General features: G+C 49.7%; 1 protein-coding gene across 9 annotated transcripts in view; it reads left to right on the forward strand.

The window, feature by feature from the left end:
- Positions 1–20,577, forward strand: part of EHMT1 (euchromatic histone lysine methyltransferase 1) — a 121,670-nt gene extending 101,093 nt beyond the window's left edge. For 5 of the 9 annotated variants that reach the window (XM_068413941.1, XM_068413943.1, XM_068413945.1 and 2 more), the window contains 11 exons: positions 249–350; positions 1,149–1,253; positions 3,880–4,034; positions 4,850–5,017; positions 5,404–5,548; positions 6,627–6,704; positions 7,869–7,984; positions 10,285–10,371; positions 15,378–15,456; positions 18,264–18,439; positions 18,727–20,577. In XM_068413941.1, coding sequence (XP_068270042.1) covers positions 249–350; positions 1,149–1,253; positions 3,880–4,034; positions 4,850–5,017; positions 5,404–5,548; positions 6,627–6,704; positions 7,869–7,984; positions 10,285–10,371; positions 15,378–15,456; positions 18,264–18,439; positions 18,727–18,910 — 1,395 coding nt within the window. In that variant the 3' untranslated portion in view covers positions 18,911–20,577. The remainder of the gene's footprint in view (positions 1–248; positions 351–1,148; positions 1,254–3,879; positions 4,035–4,849; positions 5,018–5,403; positions 5,549–6,626; positions 6,705–7,868; positions 7,985–10,284; positions 10,372–15,377; positions 15,457–18,263; positions 18,440–18,726) is intronic. The other 4 variants (XM_068413947.1, XM_068413946.1, XM_068413949.1 and 1 more) reach the window with 2 other exon arrangements.
- Positions 20,578–21,691: the final 1,114 nt, after the last annotated feature.

Genomic DNA, 21,691 nt, shown 5'->3' on the forward strand with positions numbered 1-21,691 from the left:
CTTTGCGCGCTCACCCTCCTCCTCGGCACAGGTTGGACCTCTGAGCTTTGTGTGATGCTCCCTCTGCCCCGTGCTGGTGTTGGTTGCTGCTGCTCTCTCCCCTCCTGGCAGCAGGCCAGGGGTTTTTGGAGTCCTCTGCTCCATCCATGAAGTTCTCTGCTGGTTCCTAAGTGTTGCTGGTGTCATGCAGACATGGGAAATGCTGGGAAGGGATGTCCTCTGAGCCCTTGTTCTGTGGTTCTGTCCAGGATGCAGAGGGCTCCACATGTCTGCACTTGGCTGCCAAGAAGGGGCACTACGATGTTGTTCAGTACCTCCTCTCCAATGGGAAGATGGATGTCAACTGCCAGGTGAGGCCTTTCTGCGAGGGGCAGAAGCTGTTTTTCTCAGGTCAGAAGCTGTTTTTCTCAGGTCAGGGACCCGAGTCTCAGCAGCATGCTGTCTGTGCAGCGGTTACTCAAATACAGTCCTGCTGCTGGAGAGGACCTGAAAAACCTAATAGGGTGACAGTGCTGTGGGCATCCCGGTTTGCCAGAGAAAGTGATCCCCTCCACTGACCTCATGGAAACTTTCCTTCCATGTGCCTCAATTTGCAGTTTCTCCTTGACCCTAAATTTGCTGGTGGAGCCTGTTTCCTAAGGGTGTCATTGCCCTCCTTCTAGCAGGGGGGTGGTGGGGGATCATGGGTGTGCTATGAGATGGGTCAAGCCTGACCCACCATCGTAGAGCTTATCCATTGCCATGGGGTGAGGCAGCGCTGCATCAGGGCTCCTCATTCTGGGGGGATGGCCAGCTCCCCCAGGCTGCTCAGGGAGCTTTTTACACAATCTGGATGTTCCTTGTGCCTTTTGAACAGTCAGCTGTATTTGAAGGCCCTGGAGATCCATTGCCAGTGTGCTGAGCTGCAAATAAACTCCAGCCTGCTGAGGTGTGTCGGTTCGAATCACACTGGGCTCTGCAGGACCCTTGGGGACCTCTCCCTGCAGCAGTGTAGACTGAAGAAGAGTGATGAGACAGACATGGGGAGGGAAGGGGTTTGTGGCTCCCAGGCAAGGTGCACCCTGCTGTGGTGGCCAAGGGGCTTGTGAAGCCAGCAGGAGACCGTCCTGCCCATTCTGAATGTCTCACCCTTTCCTTTCCCTCCCCAGGATGATGGAGGCTGGACGCCAATGATCTGGGCCACTGAGTACAAGCATATCGAGCTGGTGAAGCTGCTGCTTGCCAAGGGGTCAGACATCAACATCCGCGACAATGTGAGGTTCTTCCTGGAATCTGTTTTGGAAATTATCCACAATTTCTCTTTGAAAACTGAACAAGCACAAGAAGGCAGATTTTTGGGCTGAGTGCAGGGAGATGCAGTGCTCCCTTGACGCAGGTGTTGTGGAGCAGCGAGTGAACAGTGTCTGGTGGGAGAATTTTCCTCCGTATTCTGGGAAGAAGTTTACAAGCTGGCAAGAAACCCTTTTCCTCCGGCTTTTCTGACGTAATCCATAAAGATGCTGTACATAATGCTCAGGTTGTGGTTAGCTCTGTGCCTCGCTGCTTCCAGTCCAGCTGGGTGTGCTGTGCTGTCACTTGGACACCGCACTGGGCAAGTCCCCCTTGAGTCCAGACTTACCAGCTCCGCGTTGGTCATGGGCCAGTGTGCGTTGGGCATGGGTTACGGTTAGGGGCATCCTGTGTGCCTTTTGCGGGCCACGAGGTCATACTCATGTTTTCCAGGTGGATTGGGCAGGCGCTCTGCCGGCAAGTATCACAAGCCTGGCTTTTCCTGGGCATAACAGGCAGCAATGGGGACAGAGCATCCCCAGGCTGGCAGCTCAGCGTGCTGGAGCTGGCTCTTGGCCTGCTCTTCACCTCCCTAAATCCTACTCGAGTGGGACATACTCTGTGCTCGAGGGAGTCTGACTCCAGGTGGAGTCCCCAGGAGCTCTGTGGCCCCGGCAGTGCTGCGTGTCGGGCTGTGCCAGCCCATTTCATCGCGATGTTCAAGTAAACAGAGAAGACTGGGGAAAAAAGGAGAGCATCCAGGCTTCTGTTCAGGAGGCTCATTATATCAGCACTGCTGCTATTCTTTTGTCTTAATAGTGTGTTTCTCGTTTTCCCCTTTCTGTCTCTAAGGTTATTGAAACCCCAGAAGTACCCGCAGGGCAAGCCTGGGTGTGAACTGGGATGCTTTGCCCTGTAGATTTGAGATAGTTTGATAAATGAAGGGTAACTGGCTTCGCTGCGTTCTGCACAGAGTTGTTACAGCAAAGTACCTACCCCACCATCAGTTCCCTCTCTAGTGTGCCCCATGGCAGTGTATTTTCTTGTCCAAGGCTGCTGGTGCTTTTCTGACTCAAAGGGTTATAAGCAACTGGTTTGTATTTGTCTCCCTAAATGCCTCGGTTTGTGTCTTGGGTGCTGGCAGGGGTAGGTGTTGGCATGTTTGTCTCAGAAAGGCTCCAGCTGTTCCCGAGGGGCCTCTGTCCCCAGTCTGAAAGCCCCTTCTTGGTGGAAACCTCTATTTCCTTGGTAGCTTGGATAGTTCCCAGGCAGGTCTGGATCTGATACTGTTCCTAAAAGCGAAAGCCAAGGCAGGTGAGGGGGCTTTTTGGGTTGCTGCGTTGCTTCAGAGCCCAGGCACTGACTCTGAACAAAATTGACTTGCTTGATCTGTGGTAAGAAGCCTTTGGCTACCAATTAGAAGATCACACCGTAAATGATGAACATCAAATCAGCTCAGTCAACAATTTGCCCTCCTAGCAGGTGTGTGTATCACATATCCGTTCCTGCACCTACGTTTGGTGTCTCCTGATTGCAGTCATTAAGAAGCAATGTCACTTGTGCTGGGAAACATCGTACTCCGGGAGAGATGTTTCTGATTGTAATTATGCTGCTGTTAGGCAGTAGCTGATGCAAGGCAAAGTAGCGAGTCTGGGTGTCTGTAAAGATGGCTGTAACCTGTCTGAGCGGCAGCAATCGACAGGATTAATTTTTTCTGTAGATTGGTATGTGGTGCTGATGAGGGTTTTTTCCTAGATGTTACCATCATGGGAGGCAGAAGCCGTATAGAAGGATGTCTGCCTGCTCCCTGGTGTATGTCAATAGCCTCCCCATTTAAGGAAGGATCTAAGTTGTGATGACTAAAATATGTGCTTTATTTTTGCTTTAAAAAAAGATAAAAGTTAGGTGATCATTACTATCATTGCAGTGGTGTAGTCGACATCTTTAGAGCTTGTCATGGGGAAGGGTTTGAAGTGTGCTGCAAATTGCACTGTAACAGAAAACAGTATCATCGCTTAAAATATCTCCATCAAAAAGATGAGTGTTCAGCTATTTCTAGTGCTGCTAGTGAGAGATGAGTACATACAGTATTTAAGAGATGCCTGAAGTCGGATTGATTGCTTTCCCTGTGGCTCGTGGTTCGCTTTCTAGCACCTTCGTGTACCCTATAGCTGGTGCTGTGCTCTCTTTAATTCTGTAGCCCTGGAGACGTGCTGGCTTTGCTGTGTGTCTGGGGTGGGGAAGCTCAGCTTCTAGCCTTTTCCAGCGTGTTTGTTCATGTCTGTCACCTCTCTCGTGGATTGATCCAGACCGTTTTGTGGCTTAGAGACAGACGATTTGCCTGCGTGTATGAGGAAGGCGATGGGCCGCTTTGTGTGCAGCCTTCCCCGTCTTCGGTGTGCGGAGGCGGCTGGAGTGAGAACTCCTTCCTTGTCTGCGCAGAGATTTCCCTGCCTGCCCTGGCAGTCCCAGACAGAAGGAGCAATGTGGGGAAGGAGCCTGCAAGCCACGTGTTGAACGCTGCAGGTGTAGAGCTAAGGATGGTGAAGTCCCAAAGCGATAGGGTTTTAATGCACTAAACAGCCTCTGCTCTGTTTTCTTTCGCTCCAGGAGGAAAATATTTGTTTGCACTGGGCTGCTTTTTCTGGCTGTGTTGACATAGCGGAGATCCTGCTGGCTGCTAAGTGTGATTTACACGCAGTGAATATTCACGGGGACTCGCCCCTGCATATTGCAGCCAGAGAGAACCGCTACGAGTGTGTCGTGTAAGTACAGCTCCAGCCCTGCCGCTTCTCTCCCTTCCCCTGGTCACTCCTTTCTACCTGGGTGCTGGCTGGCAAGCTCAGGAGATCCTTTGAAATGCCTTTGACATTTAAGCACAAAACAAAATTGGGATGGAGGGCTTGTTTCTCTGTTGCCCTGCTCCTAGGGGCAGTGGGTCTGCGATAGTAGCTGCTGCTAGAGCTGGTGTAAAAAAGATCCACAAACATGGGGTGGTCCTGGAGGCTTGGGCAGAGGGCTTGAGGGGCTGTGATCAGCCAGGGCTTCCCAGCAGAAAGGCATCAGGCAGCCTTGCATAAAGCTTTATTCTTTTTATTTTTACAACTAGCATGGCATAATATGGTAACAGGGCTTTTCCTTTGCTTCATCACTGCTATGAATAAAGTCATCATGTGTACTTATGCTGGTGAGCATAAACAAGGGCCAAGACCAACACCAGTTTCCTGTGGGACTCTTCCATTTCCAGCCTACTCTTCCCACTCCATATCTTTCCCCGCCAGAGAGTTTCAAGCCTGTCTGAAGTTAGGCTGGTACCAGCAAGGTACTTGTCATGCCTGAAGCAAGGCGAGGTTTGCCCAGAGCTCTCGTGAGTGCCTAGAGCTCCTGTCTGTGGCTTCTGCCAGCGCCTTCACATAGAAGGATTCACTGAACCATGCTTAATAAAGAAAACTCAGGTGATTATTCACTACTACAGATTCATTCTTGTCCCTTAAGGGCTGGCTAGAGGATGTGATTCAGCTCATTTTCCCCTTGCGTGGTTTCTCTTGGGGGATGCTTATCCTTCCTTGCTGTTTTGCAGTCTCTTTCTTTCCCGTGGCTCGGATGTCACTTTAAAGAACAAGGAGGGTGAGACTCCACTCCAGTGCTCCAGCCTTAACTCTCAGGTCTGGGTGGCCCTACAGATGAACAAGACTCTCAAAGAATCATCTACTGACAAGCCTGCCCAGATAGAGAAGGTCGTGAGCAGGTAAGAGTCCAGCTGGCTTTGCTTGTGGGTCATGAAATAGACCCCTTGCATGGGGAAGGCTGGGGGCCTGGTTTAAGAAAGGACTGTAAGTGCGTGCTTAGCTTTAAACTGGTGTGAAGGTCAGTTTGAGCTTAGCAAGAATTAAGCACATGCTGATTCAGACTGCAGTTTGTAAATTCATCCTTCAAATGGAAATACTCGCAAGCACAAAGGACAATCTGTAAGGCAGGGCAGAAAAAATGAACTCTGTTCTAGCCTGAATTGCTTTCAGGCTTTGAATGCTCGGTGATCACAGACAGTAATTCTGCCCTGGGATGGCATTTGAATGGCCCCTTGTTCAGGGGGAGCTTTTCTTCCATGACAATTCTCCTTTCTCCCACTGACAGAGACATCGCCCGGGGTTATGAGCGGATCCCGATTCCCTGCGTCAATTCAGTGGACAGCGAGCCTTGTCCTAGCAACTACAAATATGTTTCACAGAACTGCGTCACCTCCCCGATGGACATTGATAGAAACATCACTCACTTACAGGTGAGGGATCGTGGGTGTCCACGTGTTTTTTCCTGTCACGGAGTGTGCATTCAGGGATGTTGCAGTGCACTGCACCTCAGAATGGGTTTTGCATTCAAAATGGGAATGTCAAATCCTAATATTGCCATCAAATTCCAGCTAAGGCTGGAGTCCTAAACTCCAGCTCTTGCTCTAGGAGATGGGATTCTGCTGTTCTTCCCTTCCGAGACTTAAGCTAACCTCTGTGTTCGGCTGTGTGTAGCAGCATCAGCCATCTGGTGCTGGCTGTTGTGACTCCCGTTTATCCTTCTCCTCTGTTGTGTATCTGGAGAGTTAGTGAGTTGTTTGGAACCCTTCCTCTTGCTGTCTTCTACCTGACTGCAGCATCCAGGCCCAGGTCTTCATTGTGATACTGGAAGTCCTCGAAGGGCTGGGTTGTGAAAGCAGAGGTGGGGAAGTGTAGGGTGAGGGTGACCCCTCTCTGGGCGCAGCTCTCAGATCACAGAATCACAGACTGGTTGGAGTTGGAAGGCACCTTTGGAGATCATCTAGTCCAACCCCCTGCTAAAGCAGGTTGACCTAGAGCAGGTTGCACAGAGTTGAAGTGAACTTCCCATGCCCTGTTGTGTAGCAACTGGTGGTGGGACCATGTTGGCTTGGGGAGTGCTGGGGCAGCAGCCAGCTGGAGCACCCGTGTGGGAAGAAGCAAGCAGCAGGGAAGGACTGAGACATCAAGTTGCATCATCTCCCAGCTCTGGTCCCTCCTTGGAGCTTTCCTTGTCCTCAACTGTGGAGTACAGCTCATAGGGCATGGAGGATGGTTACTACTAACACAGGGTGACATCCTCTCCTGAGAAATGAAGATGGCTCTCTATGGGATCCTTTCCTGCGAGCTGGAATCCATTGACGTTCATTGCACACAGAAATAAAGAAGGGGGTAAAAATGCCACTGAACCGATGAGGCTGATTATCTTTCTGGCTAACAAGCTGCCGCAGGAGAAGGCGAAGGCTTGTAGTTTCCTCTCTGACCCAGTCACAGAAGCTGCTCTTTCAGTTACGAGTGAATGGCGTGGAGTTAACCCCTTGTCTTCTCTTCCAGTATTGCGTATGTATAGACGACTGCTCCTCCAGTAACTGCATGTGTGGCCAACTCAGTATGCGCTGCTGGTATGATAAGGTGAGGACACAGAACCTCCTGTGGGGTTAGACCGGTGTTTGCGAGCTGAACTTTGCACAGTTCGGGGTTTATAACAGTACCTTAAAAACAGTTCCTTGCACAGCTCCTCTACTTTTTTGTTTTAAAATGCCTAAAGTTGTAGTCTCAGCTTTGGGATGTATGTGATAATGACAAAATGCACACTCAGGAAAGCTTTTCTAGCGTTACTTATTTGTGCTACTGTCGTGCCAGCTGAGCCATTAATTATACCCATATGATAGACAACAGGTAATAATCCATGCGTGAAATCACCTTCCATTTCAGAGCAACATAGGAAGTGCTGTAATATGTAAACAGGGGAGGGTAATAGAGAGATTTTTTTTTTTTACCTGCTTTTATTTATTGTGATCCTTCCGGATGAAGGCAAAGTCAAGATGTTTTAACTGCAACATTGCCAGAAGCCTGGTTTGTTTGGGGTAAGTGTGCGTCAGTCCCTCAGGGAGGTTTTGAGGTTAATACTTGGATCAGAAGTTCTGTGAATCTCTGCAAGTTTCTCCCGGGGGAATACTGGCATCTTTCTTTGCTTTGTAGCCATTTTATTTACATGTTAATAGGTAATTACATCTTTCAAGCCTTAAAAGCCAAATTTGTTTAAATATGATGAACTGCGTCTATCACTTCCTTAATCCTATATGGTTGGTAAATAATTGAATTGTAGCTTTTTCTGGGAGTGTTATTTGGGAAGATAACGTAGTTCACAGAACTTGGGTGTATTGGCCTTGTAATCTGGAAGTTTAGGCTTTATTCCAGAGACAGACTAAGCACCTGCTTCTCCCATCCAGCACTGCAAAATGACAATAATGATGATGCACACTGGTTTTTTGCACAGCACTGTCAGATTTATTTTTTTTTTGGTGGTGCATAGGGTGATGCCAGGCAGCAAAAATCGAGACGGTCTCTTGGTGTTTGTCAGCTCTCGGTGATAGTGGCCACTGTTGGGGTAGAGCAAAACCACTACAGAAGTTGAGGTCTGATGCTGGTTTTGGGGAGGTTGGGGCATGTCTCCACCTTGGGGTTCTCTGGCCTGTTTGTGCACTCAGGAATTTCTGCTCTTGGCCTGCCTCTGGTTTGGAGGGATCACAGGAACAGACAACTAACCCAGTCTTGAATGCCTCTCCTCTTCAGGACGGCCGACTCCTGCCTGAATTCAACATGGCTGAGCCGCCGCTGATCTTTGAGTGTAACCACGCGTGCTCGTGCTGGCGAACCTGTAGGAACCGGGTGGTGCAGAATGGGCTCAGGTGAGAAGGAGGATCCCAACGCAGCTTGTCTGGGCAAGACCAACAGCAAAGTCGTGAGCTTTCTGGCTCTCTAGTCTCAGCTCACTCATAAACCCACAAAAGCCAGGACTTCCCAAGATGATACAGAAGTTGGGGCAGGTGCCACTACGTAATGGTGAGATGCAATTGGGTTCCTCTGTGCTGCTGGTGGGAATGAAGCGGCAGAGGGTTGATGAGATCAATTAATATTTGCACCCTGCCCCTGCCTCCATCATGTGGGAACTGCACGATTCTTTCATCAGCCTGTCCATAAAACATATAAATGGCTTGTGGGTTTGCACAAACAGCCTGGATGTAACTTCTCATGTGGAGATCGGTGAAGAAAACAACAGCAACAGAAACTGCAAAGCTTCAATTGAGAAGATCTTGTGAGTTAGCAGTCTGTATTAGAAATATAGGCCAGCGTGCCCAGACTTGGCTGCTTAAAATTTCCAGATTACTGGCGTGATTCCCCCTGAATTGGATACCTGAATACCTGTTGGTCTCGGTGCTGCGGATTAGACTGTTACGATTTTGGTGCCAGACTAAAAATGTAAATGTTTTGTTTTAGACCTCTGCTGTGGAGAGGTTTGCCACTGTACTAAATGTATCAGGACAAACTTCAAAGGAAGTACTGGCAACACTTTTTTTGCAAGCTTTGTAGTTTCAATGACATTTTGCAACGTTAAAAATAAGTAAGGAAAAGGCTCGATGCGTTTCAACAGAACTTTACCCCTCTCTGGTTTTCCCTGCCAAGCTCCAGAGCTCTGGTGTCTACGTGGGTGTTTATTTAGGAGCTGCACAGCTAGAGCTCTTGCTTTTGCATTTTTGCCTTGCTAAAGTGTTTTTCTGAAAGGTGGGAAGGGCTGAAAACCCAACCATGAGCCTGGGTGAGCGGCTTTGTCAGGAAGCTGCCGCTGAGGTCAGGTGCTTGGCAGAGGTGAGCTCGAGGTCCCTGGGGACGCAGTGGACGAAACCTCCTGCGTTGGGGCTGCAGCTGACACATGGGTGCTCCCGCACCATGTTCAGTGCTTCCTTTATCAGATTTGCTCCAGATTAACTCTGCCCGGCAGCACACACGTTTCCGCCTGCCAGGCTGACCCAGCTCAGCCAGGAACCTGAGATCAGAGCCACGGTCCCGCTGCTGCAGGTGTCAGCCCTGACAGCAGAGCCTGAACTTGAGCTTGGCTCTCTGCTCCGCTGTGATGGATGAGGCAAAACATAAGGGAGCTTCCTCAAGCCTGAAATACAGTGTTCTAACTGATTTAACGTGAAGTCATGTTTTGCCCTGGTGAAAGCTCCAGGAGCTGTGAGCAAAGTTTTCTAAATGCACAGCCCCTGGTTTGAGCTGGTGGTGCAAGGAGGGAATGGGTGGGGGGAAGAGAAGTACTGGAAAAAGCAACAGGGTGAGGTTAAGGTGAGCATCAGATTTCTCTTTATTCCGATAAGAGTGTTGCTGAGTGCGTTTTGGTTCCCTCGGGGACAGAGTGAGCCTTCCCTAGCCCTGGAGACTGTTCATCCTGCACTTAACTCAAGTTCTGGCTGAGCGGGAGGCAGAATGACTTACAGGATTGTTTCTCTGCCTATAAACTCCGTCAGTAAAATTCCACAGAGCAGCTATTACACCAAGAAGTTTCAAGTTGCAGTGTTTCTTCCTTGTCTTTCAGCCAGAGAGCTGGATATGATGGAGTTGCTAAATGCACTAGCCTCAGCAGAGGGCAAAGGGATCAGAGCACTCAGCTCAAGGTGGTCTGAATTCACTGTGAGCTCCCTGCCTTCCCCCTGCAGCACCCCTCCCTGCAGAGCTACGCTGCCTTAAGTCCCCTTCCACTTCCACCTTCCCTGCCTTCCCCCGAGTGCCGGGTGTGTGTATGGAAGGGAAAAGAAATACTGATGGTGGGATTCTGGTATCCTACATGTAAATCATCAATGGCATAACCACACAGAGCAGCCAGTCCCATACCCTCTTCCCCAGTCCTTACCATGCCCAGTCCTTAGGTGTGCACCTCCCAGGTGCTGCTGGGCAGGGAGAAGGGGCTGGTGGGTGCCCGTCCCTTGTCCCCAGGCAGTTCCCATCTGAGCCCGCACACTCAGAGCAGCCGTGGGAGTGGAGCGTCCCCACAGCGGTGCCAGTGTGAGAACTGAGGGGGCTGGATATTGAAATCATCTTTGAGTTTGTGCTGGTGGAAGGTTGCTGGGGTTTTTTGCTCATCTCTCTGTGAAATTTTGTTGTCTTTCTGCAGAGTGCTGCCATTAACATGGCTTCCTTTCCTCCTTTCCAGGACTCGATTGCAGCTTTATCGGACACAAAAGATGGGCTGGGGTGTGCGAACAACGCAAGACATTCCACTGGGAACCTTTGTGTGCGAGTAAGTTGTTCAGCTTCCGTTAGCTCACGCGAACGCGGCGCTTCCCGAGGGCCGGGATGGTTTGCTCCTCTTCAAGGAAAGGTTTTCATGCAAATCAAATTGGCATCGAGCCGAGCTGCTTGCCCTCAGTCAGAGGTTTCCTGACTCCATTTCCTGCTCTGTTTGTCCTTTTCCTCACAGCGTGGAGCTTTCTCCGTCCCTCTCCATCTTGCTGGGATCTGTCCTCAGCTCTCTTAACCCCTCTGAAACACAAGCAATGGGGGAAAAAATGCATTTGGGTTGTGCTGCAAATGTGCTCAGCTCACGTGTTCACTGTGGATATGGGACACTTAAGGCCAAGGCAATTTGGAACAACTTTTTCATATTGGATCTTTTTCTGTTTCAATAGTGACCTCTCAAGAGGTTTTCCAGTGTCATAGCTCCTGCTTTAGTCTGATTCAGCAAAACAGTGAAGCACTTGGCGTTAAGCGTGTGTTTCGGCCCTGATTCAATAAAGTACTTAAGAACAAAAATGTTAAGGTTTATGTAAAATGAACAAACTGCCGTCAAAACCCACGATTTTCAGGCTTTAAAGTGGTATATGTACTTATTACGTATTTTGGAAAGTGTTTTCTTCATTGCAATACTACAGTGAGTTAAGACCTTCTAAATAAGGCTGGACTTGTGCCCTTCATGGAAATAGGTGCTAGGGTTTTTTTAGAACTAGTTATTGATGTTTTATAGAATTGGGGTAGGGGATCGAGAAAGGTTAGTGCAGAATTAAAAAAAAAAATTAAGGAAAAGAAAAATCTGCAGTGAATCAGCCAAGTATTTCTTCCATGGTAGGAGCTGCCAGATGATAAAATGGTTTTTTCAGAGGTAAAGCTTAAAACTCTGCTGTCTGTGGAGAGCGTCGCAATTCTGTCTTCGGGTGGGGCTTCCTGTTAGGTACCAAAGGTCCCCATGTCTTGGTTCAGTGCCCAGAGATGAGCCAGAGCCTGTGTGCAAACTGCTCCCAGAGGGAAAAGGCACTGACTTACCAAATCCTGCTGGAATGCGAACACGCAAGAGGAACAAGCAGTGGTGAGCAGGCAGCCGGAGGGAGCGGGGCAGCCCTGCGCGAGGGTGTGAGTAACACGGGCGGGTGATGGGGTGCAGATACCACAACCATGCTTAGCCCTGCCCTCCGCCCTTGCCAGGAGCTGCTGGCGCTGTTTCAGTGGTAGGCACTATCTTCTTCATTATCTAAATGAGCTGCGTACTAAAAAGCTGAGGTAATTTATGTCTTGCCCATGCACATTCCTCCTTGTCTCCATCACTTTCTCTCAGACACACACACACACACACACACACACGTTATTTACTCAACTCACCAACTCCAGTCCTTCTCTCCTCCTCAAGCCAGCTGCACTGATGTCCTTTCTGTGATTCTTTATGGGCAGCCTATAGACTTGGCTTCTTCTTTTCCTCACCTCTGGCAAAGAAGCCCCGGTGCTGGCGGTGCTCGGGGGCTGCTCGCACACAGCAGCTCCTGGGATCGGCTCTTGTGGAAGAGCATTTCCCATTAAACGTCTGGATTAGAGCCCTGAATGGGTAGTAGCTTTGTACGGAGGTTATTACTCTGCTTTGGAAGGATGATCGTTGGGTTGGTGTAAGGATGACGTTTATTCCATAATTTTTCACATATGCCCACGTGAGGGGCAAATCTGGAATAGTTCTCACAACACTTTTATTTTGCAAAACTGCTGGTCCTGACTGTTTCTGCATGTAAATGCCTTTCTTACACACATGTTGCTTTTCAGCCTGCTCCATACTTCAGTTGCCTTTCAACTTTTCTCTGTAATCACTCCAAAAATGGTTTCCCTTTCCATTTCTGCTTGCAGACTGGCCCTCTGGCAGCCCACAGCAGCTTCTGCAGGGAGCGTTTAGCAGCGCTCAGAGCTGGGAGTGAGGCTTTGCCAGCACGGTGGCCAGCCAGCCCTCCCACCATCATCTCCAGGGCTCCCCAGACTCCAGCTGCTCCTGACCCTTCAGCTGCCCCAGACCTTCCTACTAACGGCCTCCGGTACCTTCTGCGCCATCCTGGAAGCAGCAGCTTAGCAAGGGGAGATGCAGCAGTGTCATCCTCCCTGCCCCACTGGGCTCCCAGGGAGTTTTTAGGCTCTTCCGCTCGCGGATGCTCAGGATTGTGCTTGTGTGCAGGTTTCTACTTGGCCTCCGAATTGGTCGCTGCTCAGAAGCTGCTGTTGCTGCCCCTGTGCTGATGTTGCTGTGGGTTGTTTTGAGTCTGCTCTGTTCATGCTTGGTTGTCAGATGGTGTAACTGCTCATTCTGGAGGTGGCATGGCTCGTTAAGGGCTTTTGTTGGAGAGGCTTTGAATTAGTGGGATGCAGAAACCAGAGGTTTGTGAGGATCTGGTCTGTACTTTCGGTGCACGTCCATTACATGGTTTCAGAATATTTCATTTCTGCACAGAACAGCGATGCTCTAATGAGTTACCATCTACATTGAGCCAGGTATTTTAGCCACACCTTCAGCCAGAGAAGCACCAGTCATCCCATCTCCTACACCCCATGGGAAATCCTGGAGCCTGTGCTAGGGACTTCTTGTTGCTCTTGATTTTTGTGTGGGGTGTGCTCTGATCCTGCAGTGACGAGTGGCAGTGTAAAGCTCTGAGATGTAATTACTTGCCATCAGCGTGCTGAGCATCTTGCTGAGAAGAAAGATGCTGGCTTGACTTTGGGAGTTTTTAAATGAAGGGGCGATGCTCCTGCTCTTTTTTGGGTAGGAAAATGTACCTCTTGCACATCCATCCATAACTTTGGACCTGGGAAATTAGGGAACCGTTTGTATTGGTAAGCAGTCCTGGAAAGGCAATGAGTTACAGGAATAGTCTTTAAAGGAACGTTGAAACAACAATTTTTAATTAGATTGTGGTTTTTTGTTTCACTGAGTTGTAAAACCCAAAGTAGCTGTCCCTGAGCAGAGTGCCTCTCCATGCAGCACTACTCAGCTGTTTCTCAGCTGCTGCTGGCTACTGTGCCATGCTACAGCAATTTCTCTCCCTCTCTGGCCATCATCTTCCTATTGCTTTAGGTCACCAACAAGCGTGTGATTTCCAGTAATGCCGCAGCCTTACGGCAGCGCTTAATAAATAACAAGGTGCAGTGGGGGCAAATAGGAGGGTCACCCGCGGCGGCAGCCTCCTGCTCTGGCAGAGCGACTTGGCCGGATCGCTCGGACTGGGGAACTGCAGCCAAACGATCCCTTGTCACAGAGCACGTGGGTCTTTTCCAGGTTCATGTTCCGTGGCCCTCCTCTTCCCCAGCCCTGGAGTTAAATGCTGCCGTGAGCCACAGGGGGAAATGGATACGGTTGATTAACACTTCAAAAATGCCTTGAGAGCTGCAGAGGAATGCTGTTGTAATGGCTGCTGATCATGGAAGTCTCTATTGATTCTGTAAAGAATATTTATTTGTATTGTGAATCCTTTGCTTATAAGTAATTAGTGTTGTGGTAAAGGCCAGGAAGACTCACATACCAGAATCATAGAATGGTTTGGGTTGGAAGGGACCTTAAAGACCATCTGGTTCCAACCCCTCTGCCACGGGCAGGGACACCTTCCACCAGACCAGGTTGCTCCAAGCCCCAGCCAACCTGGCCTTGAACACTGCCAGGGAGGGGGCAGCCACAGCTTCTCTGGGCAACCTGGGCCAGTGTCTCACCACCCTCACAGCAAAGAATTTCTTCCTAATATCTCATCTAAATCTCCCATCTTTCAGTTTAAAACCGTTCCCCCTCGTCCTATCACTCCATACCCTTGTAAAAAGTCCCTCTCCAGCTTTCCTGTAGCCCCTTCAGGTACTGGAAGGTGCTAGAAGGTCTCCCCAGAGCCTTCTCTTCTCCAGGCTGAACAGCCCCAGCTCTCTCAGCCTGTCTCCAGAGCAGAGGGGCTCCAGCCCTCTGAGCATCTCCGTGGCCTCCTCTGGACTCGCTCCAACAGCTCCGTGTCCTTCTGATGTTGGGGGCCCCAGAGCTGAACGCAGCACTGCAGGGGGGGGTCTCACGAGAGCAGAGCAGAGGGCTACTACGCTGTTGCTTCTTTCTCCTATCCTTCCTCTGGCTCAGTACCTCTCCTCTTGTGTCTCTTTCTTTGCAAGCAGGTCAGAGCAAGAAATGTTGAACCTTGACAGTCTAAAACTGTTTAAGATGGGGATGGGGAGACAAATGTGGGAACACCAATGCAGCGGGGACTCCTTCAGCAAGGGGGTTTGCGTCAAAACCAGCATCTGTCTGGGGTGTGAAAGGTGGTGCGTGTGTTTAGTCCTTCTCAGCAGGCCAGGCCAAGCAGCACATGCTTCACGGTGCTTGGAGGACCTGGTTGTAATCTGCCTTGCACCAGGTTTTACAAGGTAGTTGTTACTTGGATCACAGCTCTGATTTATTCTGGTTTGAGAGGGATTGAGAAAGAAACCTAGATCCTTCCAGGGATCCAGCCAGGTTAGGTTAGACCTAAGACTTTTAAAATAAAACTGTTTAAGGTATGTAGCATATGTAATTGGTCAAAATACCCTGGAAAGTACAGGAAGGACAGACACAAACGTTTTGCTTTGGGATGTAAACAGCACAAGCATTGCAGTGGTGTATAGAAGAGCCAAAACATGAGTGTGACCGTGAACGTAAGGACAATTGGATTAATGTGTTGGTCTTGGCCAACAGAGAGATTTGCAAAAGGAAACATAGTCCTCGGGCAAAAAAAGTAAATTTTGTTGGAAGTAAGACTCCTTTTTTGATATTAAAAGTGTTGCCCTGAAAAGACGGAGTTTGGAGACAGATTTTAGCTGCTGTAAGTTGGCAAAGCTGAGTTTGCCTGGGTGGCTCTGAGAGGACCTGCGCTGCTGCGGCGGTGGGTTACCGTCTGTGGCTGCACTGTGTCCCTTTCTTCCCCTCTTCCCAGAAAGAGGTGTTCAAACCCAAGCTTGTGATTGCACGAGCATCTTATTTCTGCCTTTCCTGTCTGTCTGCAGGTACGTTGGTGAGCTGATATCTGATTCCGAGGCAGACGTCCGTGAAGAGGACTCCTACCTCTTCGACCTTGACAACAAGGTACTGTATCTGAAGGTGTCTAATGAGACAAACCCAAGGTCTTGCTTCTCCAAAAGAGCAAAGAGAATATTTATCTCTATCTTGATGTACAGCATGGTCTGAAAGCCTGCAAAGAGCAGGACTGCATCCTCACTGTGTTTTAGTCAAAGTATAGAGTGGTTGAGGTAAGCCTTAGGGCTTGTTAAACTGGTAACAGAGCCCAGCAGCACTGGGCCACCACGGTACGTGCTGCCCACACCAATTTCGATGCAAGATGCTCTTCTGTCAAAACTATTTGGGCATCCAGAGTTCAGTTGTTGAGGTTTTTGATACTCAGGTGTGTATGCGCAGGCTTACAGCTGTGTTGCTTGGCAGCTCTGTAAGTTCCTCATAAACAGATGAGCTGAAAGACTAAAAAAAAACCCTGTTTACTTACAAAGGGATCCATCAGATACCCTGGCAGGGACTTCAGGCTTGTTCTTTGGGTAGTTACCATGTGCTGCTCTGCGGAGGGCTCTCTCAGAGCAGAAATCTTGCTTTGAAATTGCAATCTAAAGCTTTCAAGCAAGGCCATCACTTCAGCCTTTCCTTGGGAAAGCAAAAGAGGAGAAAAGTGAGCTGGGGACTCAGAGAAGTGGGGTGACTTCCAAGGAAAGCTCTAAAACAGTCTCTGTCTTGTTTCTGTCATCAGCTAGCGACAAAGAAGCTTTGCTTTATTTTTTTCCCTTTTTTTTTTTAAATTTAAGTGACACACGTTCAACAACTGAAAAAAAGGTAAGTAATGAGTCTTATAGTCAGTCTGGAAACAGAGGGGTCAAACTGTAATTAAGAAGTTGAAAAGCAGCAGGGACTTCAACCTGGTTTGTGGGTTTATGAGCAAGAGCCTGCCTGGGCCTTGCCTTGCCTTTAGGTTAGCCCCTGGCTGGCTGCCTTGAGGGAGAACCTCTGCGTTTGCTCTTATCAAGCCTTCAGTGAAACAAGGAGGGAGACCTAAATACAGGCACAAGGTCATCATCTTTTTTCATGGTATCTTCAAAGTGGTGCATCTGTAGAAAATCAGGCACCAAGTCATTGAGTGAGTGTTCAAAGCAGTCCATCGGGATGTGTGGAGGAGGGCAGGGCAGAGCCAGCCAGGTCCTGAGGCCTCATGAGTGATGGGAAATTCATTAAGGGTGTGAACCCCAACCCTGGGGGGTCGTGTTAAGCCACCCCTTTCCCACACGCAGGCCCAGCCTCTGCAGTCCTTACTCACGCGCTTGGCCCTGCTGTGCTCCGTCAAGGAGAGGCCACAGTCGGGGCTGCACGCTGCTCTCTCCGTGTGACCTCTGCCTGCCTGCAGGCGAGAAGGGCTTTCTCCAGGGATCCTCCCTTCTAGGAAACCCCAGTGCTCAATGTCCTGAATTGCCTTCTGACACAACTGCGTACCCCAGTCCTGGTGACGTGGATACAAGAGCAGAATTGCAGCCCTGGGATTCACCAGGTGCCTCACCCGGCTGCTGCTCACCCGAGAGTGCCAGCAAAAAGCCATGTGTGGACTCGTGCCTGGCTGGGAACCCTTTGCGTCGTGGCTGGTGATCATTAAGAGCTATTCGAAACCATAATGTCCTTCCACTTGAAGCACTGAAGATTTTAGGTGTAAGAGAGGAACGTGGACATCTTCTGCATAGCCCTTTCAGAGTCTCTCTCTCTTGAGAAGGAGCCTCATCTCGCCCCAGAGCAGGTTCATGGTTTCTCCTCTTCCTCTATACTTGCCACCGTGTGACTCTTACCCTCATAGCAAGGTGGGAAGCAGTTTACTTTGAGACTTGTCCTCCTCAGCAGCTTCACAGTGAGGATGCTGCGTGTGTCGGTCAAGGCAGCAGACTTCGTTCTCAAGAAACACATCTTGACTTGCATGGTGGAGAGCTCAGATCTTTCCAGATGGTCACTAGATGTGGTGGTGGGTGATGCTGTCCTCACCAACCGTGGCATTTCCATGGATGCAAGTGAGGGGATGATGGGGATTACTTGAAATCAGAGCTGGTTATGCTGTGTGTGATGAGGGACCATGTGGGGTGGCGCCTTCCCCAGTCATGGGGACATCTTCCCTGGGCTCCTGCAGCGGTCGAGCGGTGTGATCTGGCACAGCTCACCCATTACCAATTGCAAGGTGCTTGCCCAAAAGGGAGTTTGAGCACCACTAATGGATCCTTTTGCTTTTGGCCTCTTTGCAACTGAAATTAGCTTCTGTAATTAAAGTCTCTGCTTTGCACAGTCATTGTCTGCTGGAATAAAAAAGCCCTGAGGGGGGTTCTTTTATTTTCAAGGAAAACAAAATATTACTGATCTCTGGAAAGGGAATTTCTGTGTTCTCACTTTCACTTTGTCTGCAAAAAGACTGTGTTTTCCTGAGGCTCTGGGTTTGTGTTTCCTGGCTGTCATGTTCGGTTAGAGGACAGAAGAGATGCCTGTTCCCCTGTCCAGTGTTTTATACCGTCAGGTGTTTGCACCAAACACCAATCCCACTGCGCCAAACTGGTGCTTGCGCAGAGCAGGGCTGCAGAGAGCTGATGTGCCAGCCAGTGCCAGGAGCACCTTAAAAGGTCTTTGGGCTCGTGGGGGCAGAGTGCCGTGCTGAAAGCTGTGTTTTCAGGGTGCTGTTGAATATAAAAGTGTGTGTGTTTAGTCCTTTTAAACCCGCAGTGGGTGTTCTGCCCTGGCTGTTCTTAAAGCTCTCCAGAGAATTAGTGGGAGGACCAATAGTTTGGTCATTTGTTTTATTTAAACACGTAGCACTAATAACCCTCAACCCAACCTCGTCTGATGGAAGGTGCACCGTTTCCCTCTAGGATGGAGAGGTGTACTGCATAGACGCCCGTTTCTACGGCAACATCAGCCGCTTTATAAACCACCTCTGCGAGCCAAACCTCATCCCGGTGCGAGTCTTCATGTCCCACCAGGACCTCCGCTTCCCCAGGATCGCCTTCTTCAGCACGAGGCATATAGAAGCTGGAGAAGAAATCGGGTAGGTGCTGTCCCCGGGGCCGCCACCACCTCGCTCGGGGAGGGAGCGGGTAGGGAGGGACAAAAGCTCTGCTGCTCCCGAGCTGGTTCGTGCCACCACTTTGCTCTCTGGGCCGTGTCCCCCAGGGATCCCCCAAACCCACTCGATCCCTTGAAGCTTTGCAAAAACCCCAACTGCGGCAGCACTGAGGGCTGCTGACCCCGGCCTCTCGCGCTGATGCACGGTCCCTTTTCTGGCTCCCACGTGCTGCTTTGCAGTGACCCCCTCTCTGTCTCTCTCTCCTGCAGCTTTGACTACGGAGACAGGTTCTGGGACATCAAAGGCAAATACTTCAGCTGTCAGTGCGGTTCACCCAAGTGCAAACACTCGAGCTCAGCGCTGGCCCAGCGGCAGGCGAGCACCTTGGCCCAGGACACGCAGGAGAACGGGCTCCCTGACACCAGCTCTGCCACAGCAGCCGGCCCCTTTTGAGGCTCCGCTCCCCAGAGATTGACTTGTTTTAACCCTATAGATTCACATACTGTCTGAATTTCCATTTAAAGAGAAAAAAAAAAAACCAACAAAACACGGAGTAAAAAAAAAAAAAAACACAACAACAAACCTGCTCAAGGAAAGCCAAGGGTTCGTGACACTTAGGGCTGTGCCACCGACTGTTACTTGAGGAATAAGTAAAAGCAAATCCCGCCTCCGTGATTTGTTCTCCCCTCCCCGGTCCTGGAAAGCTGCTGGTTTTCACAGAGTGAAGGGGTGGCTGTTGCGGTTGGTTTTTTGTTTTTTTTTTTTTTTCCGATGTGAGCTGTCCTGGCCTCGGTCTCTTAATGTGCTAAGTGTTGTGAGAGCCCAGGGAGAGCCGCCCGTCCGCCCAATATTGTTAATTGAATGGATCGCTCATGCCAAGTCATCTCCAGTTCACTTGTAATAAACTTTGAATACTTGATGGGACTTTCTTTCTAAAAGCTGGGGGGAGAGTGGGGAGGGGGAGGGAGGTGCTGGCGTTTGGGTTGGCTTGGCACAGCCCCGGGGCAGGTTCTGCTGGTTGGTTTTTGTTGGTTTGTTTGGGTTTTTTTGGTTTTTTTTTTTTTTTTTTTTAAATCCTGAGTTACTCCCACATCTCACAGGATGTTGCGGTGGGGCCTTTCCCTAGGAGCTAGAGGGCATTTCTAACAAACACCCTCCTCGGTACCAAACCCACCAGCTTTTTTTTTTCCTCTTCCAATGAGAAGAAACCCACAGTCCTTCCAAGCCCTTTGGTCCCTGGCTCTCTCCAGAGCCGACCGGAGCCGCTTCCCCCGAGCCCCCGCTCCCTCCCGGGCTTTTCTCCGTTACAAACCAGCTCTCGTCCGCACCCCTTGGCCCTGTTCCTGCCTCAGTGGTCGCTTCAGCCGTGGAAGGATTTCCCTCTCCCCGTCGCCTTAGCGGTTTTAGAGAAGGAAGGTTGAAGGAGATTGTACAAGACACTAACTTCTTAAGAAAAAATCAGTTTTTTTTTTTTTTTAAAAAAAAAATAAAGCGAATGATATATATATTATAGAGAACCTCGACTTGCGTCTGCCGGCTGGGGCAAACAGCAGCCAGGACATGTCACGGCGAGAGATCCCAGATGCCACCAGCTCGTCTGTTCCCATCACTTTTCTCAACGCTGGGCACCTTCGATTAATTTTTAAGCCACACGCTCTGAGGTTTCAATAAACTGATTTATTTTTTACCATTACCGAACCATTGGGGACTAGCATTAAAAAGTAAAAAAAAAAAAAAAACAAACCATGAAAAAGAACCACAAAACAACAACAAAAAGAAACCACACAACAAAACGGTGCTGATTCTGGTGTGATTTTTGCTCACCACGTGAATATAAACTATCAATTGTATAAAAAGAACAAAGTGATTTTAGTATAAAAACGCAGGAAAAAAACACAAAACTTTTTTTAAATTGTTAGTATTGTAGTGTGAATAAATTTGCCATCACCTTTTGTGTGGTGGCTGGGCAGGTCATTATCTTAATTTTTTTTTTTTTTGCATATATCTTTAAATACTGTAATTAGTGCAGTAACAGGTTTTTTTTTGTTCATCTCTTCTAGAACATTCATAATGCCGTCATGTTTATTATTATTATTATTTTTTCTGTTAATGTTTTTGACAGTTTTAAAGGAGCAGTCTTTTGGCTCTGATCATTTTCTTGTTCTGTTTTCAATGAAATCAATAAAAAAAAAAAAAGTAAAAAAAAAAGTGCTTTAAAAGGAGTTTGACCTTTTTGTGTGCGGGGCTGGGGCGGAGGGGGCTGGTGCCGGCACCTCCCGCCGGGGCTGAGCTGCTCATCCTTGGGCTTGAAGGGAAAATGAAGCAAGCAAAAAAAAAAAACAATCAAATCCTTGCATACTTTCAAGCAAGGAAAAAGCAGCCTGAGTGTCTGCTTTTGGTTCGGTGGGGTTTTAGGTTTGTTTCTTAACTTTTCTATAATCCTTCAGTCTTAAAGTCATCCTGTGTGGGAGTGTGGATTCTTGCTGTAGGGTTGGCAGTGCTGGTACCCACCACTCAGCGCCGGCTTTGAGGGACCGGTGATGCCTCCCCATCCCTGTGTGGAGGCAGTTAAATTAAATTAAATTAAAAAAGGCCAAGGAAAAGGGTGAGGGGGAGAATGTCCTACTTGTGAACAAACCCTGGGGACGTTTCCTACCATGGGAAGAACCACAGGGCTCGGGGGGTTTTTGGCAGGGCCAGCAGCACCGGCTGGGGTAGAGGCTGGGTGTGGGGGCTGCTGTGGGGTGCTCGTCCCCGGGGGCGCGGTGCCAGGAGGGTCCCCCAAGCCCCAGGGTGCCAGATGTGAGGGGTGCTGTGGTGTGCATGTCCCGGGGGAGAGGTGCTGGGGGGTCCCCCTGAGCCCTAAGGTGCTGGGTGGGGGCTGCTGTGGGGTGCCCATCGCAGGGGAGCGGTGCTGGGGGGTCCCCCTGAGCCCTGGGGTGGTGGGTGGGGGCTGCTGTGGGGTGCATGTCCCAGGGGAGTGTTGCTGGGGGTCCCCCTGAGCCCCGGGGTGCCTGGTGGGGGCTGCTGAGGCTGCGTGACAAAGCACAGGCACCGTGTGCCCTCGTCAACCTGCCTGGGGAGAATCAGCAGCTCTGAGTCACTGCCAGTCGATCGCTCATAAAAATATTCATAAGCAGTAGGAAAAGCCCGGCCCGACGGCAGCCGGGGATGGGGGGAAGTGGGGAGGGGTCTCTCCCCCACCTGGCAGGAGCCTTCATCACCTGCAGAGCC

The sequence above is a fragment of the Nyctibius grandis genome, chromosome 16, assembly GCF_013368605.1.
Source record: "Nyctibius grandis isolate bNycGra1 chromosome 16, bNycGra1.pri, whole genome shotgun sequence".
Taxonomy (NCBI): domain Eukaryota; kingdom Metazoa; phylum Chordata; class Aves; order Nyctibiiformes; family Nyctibiidae; genus Nyctibius; species Nyctibius grandis.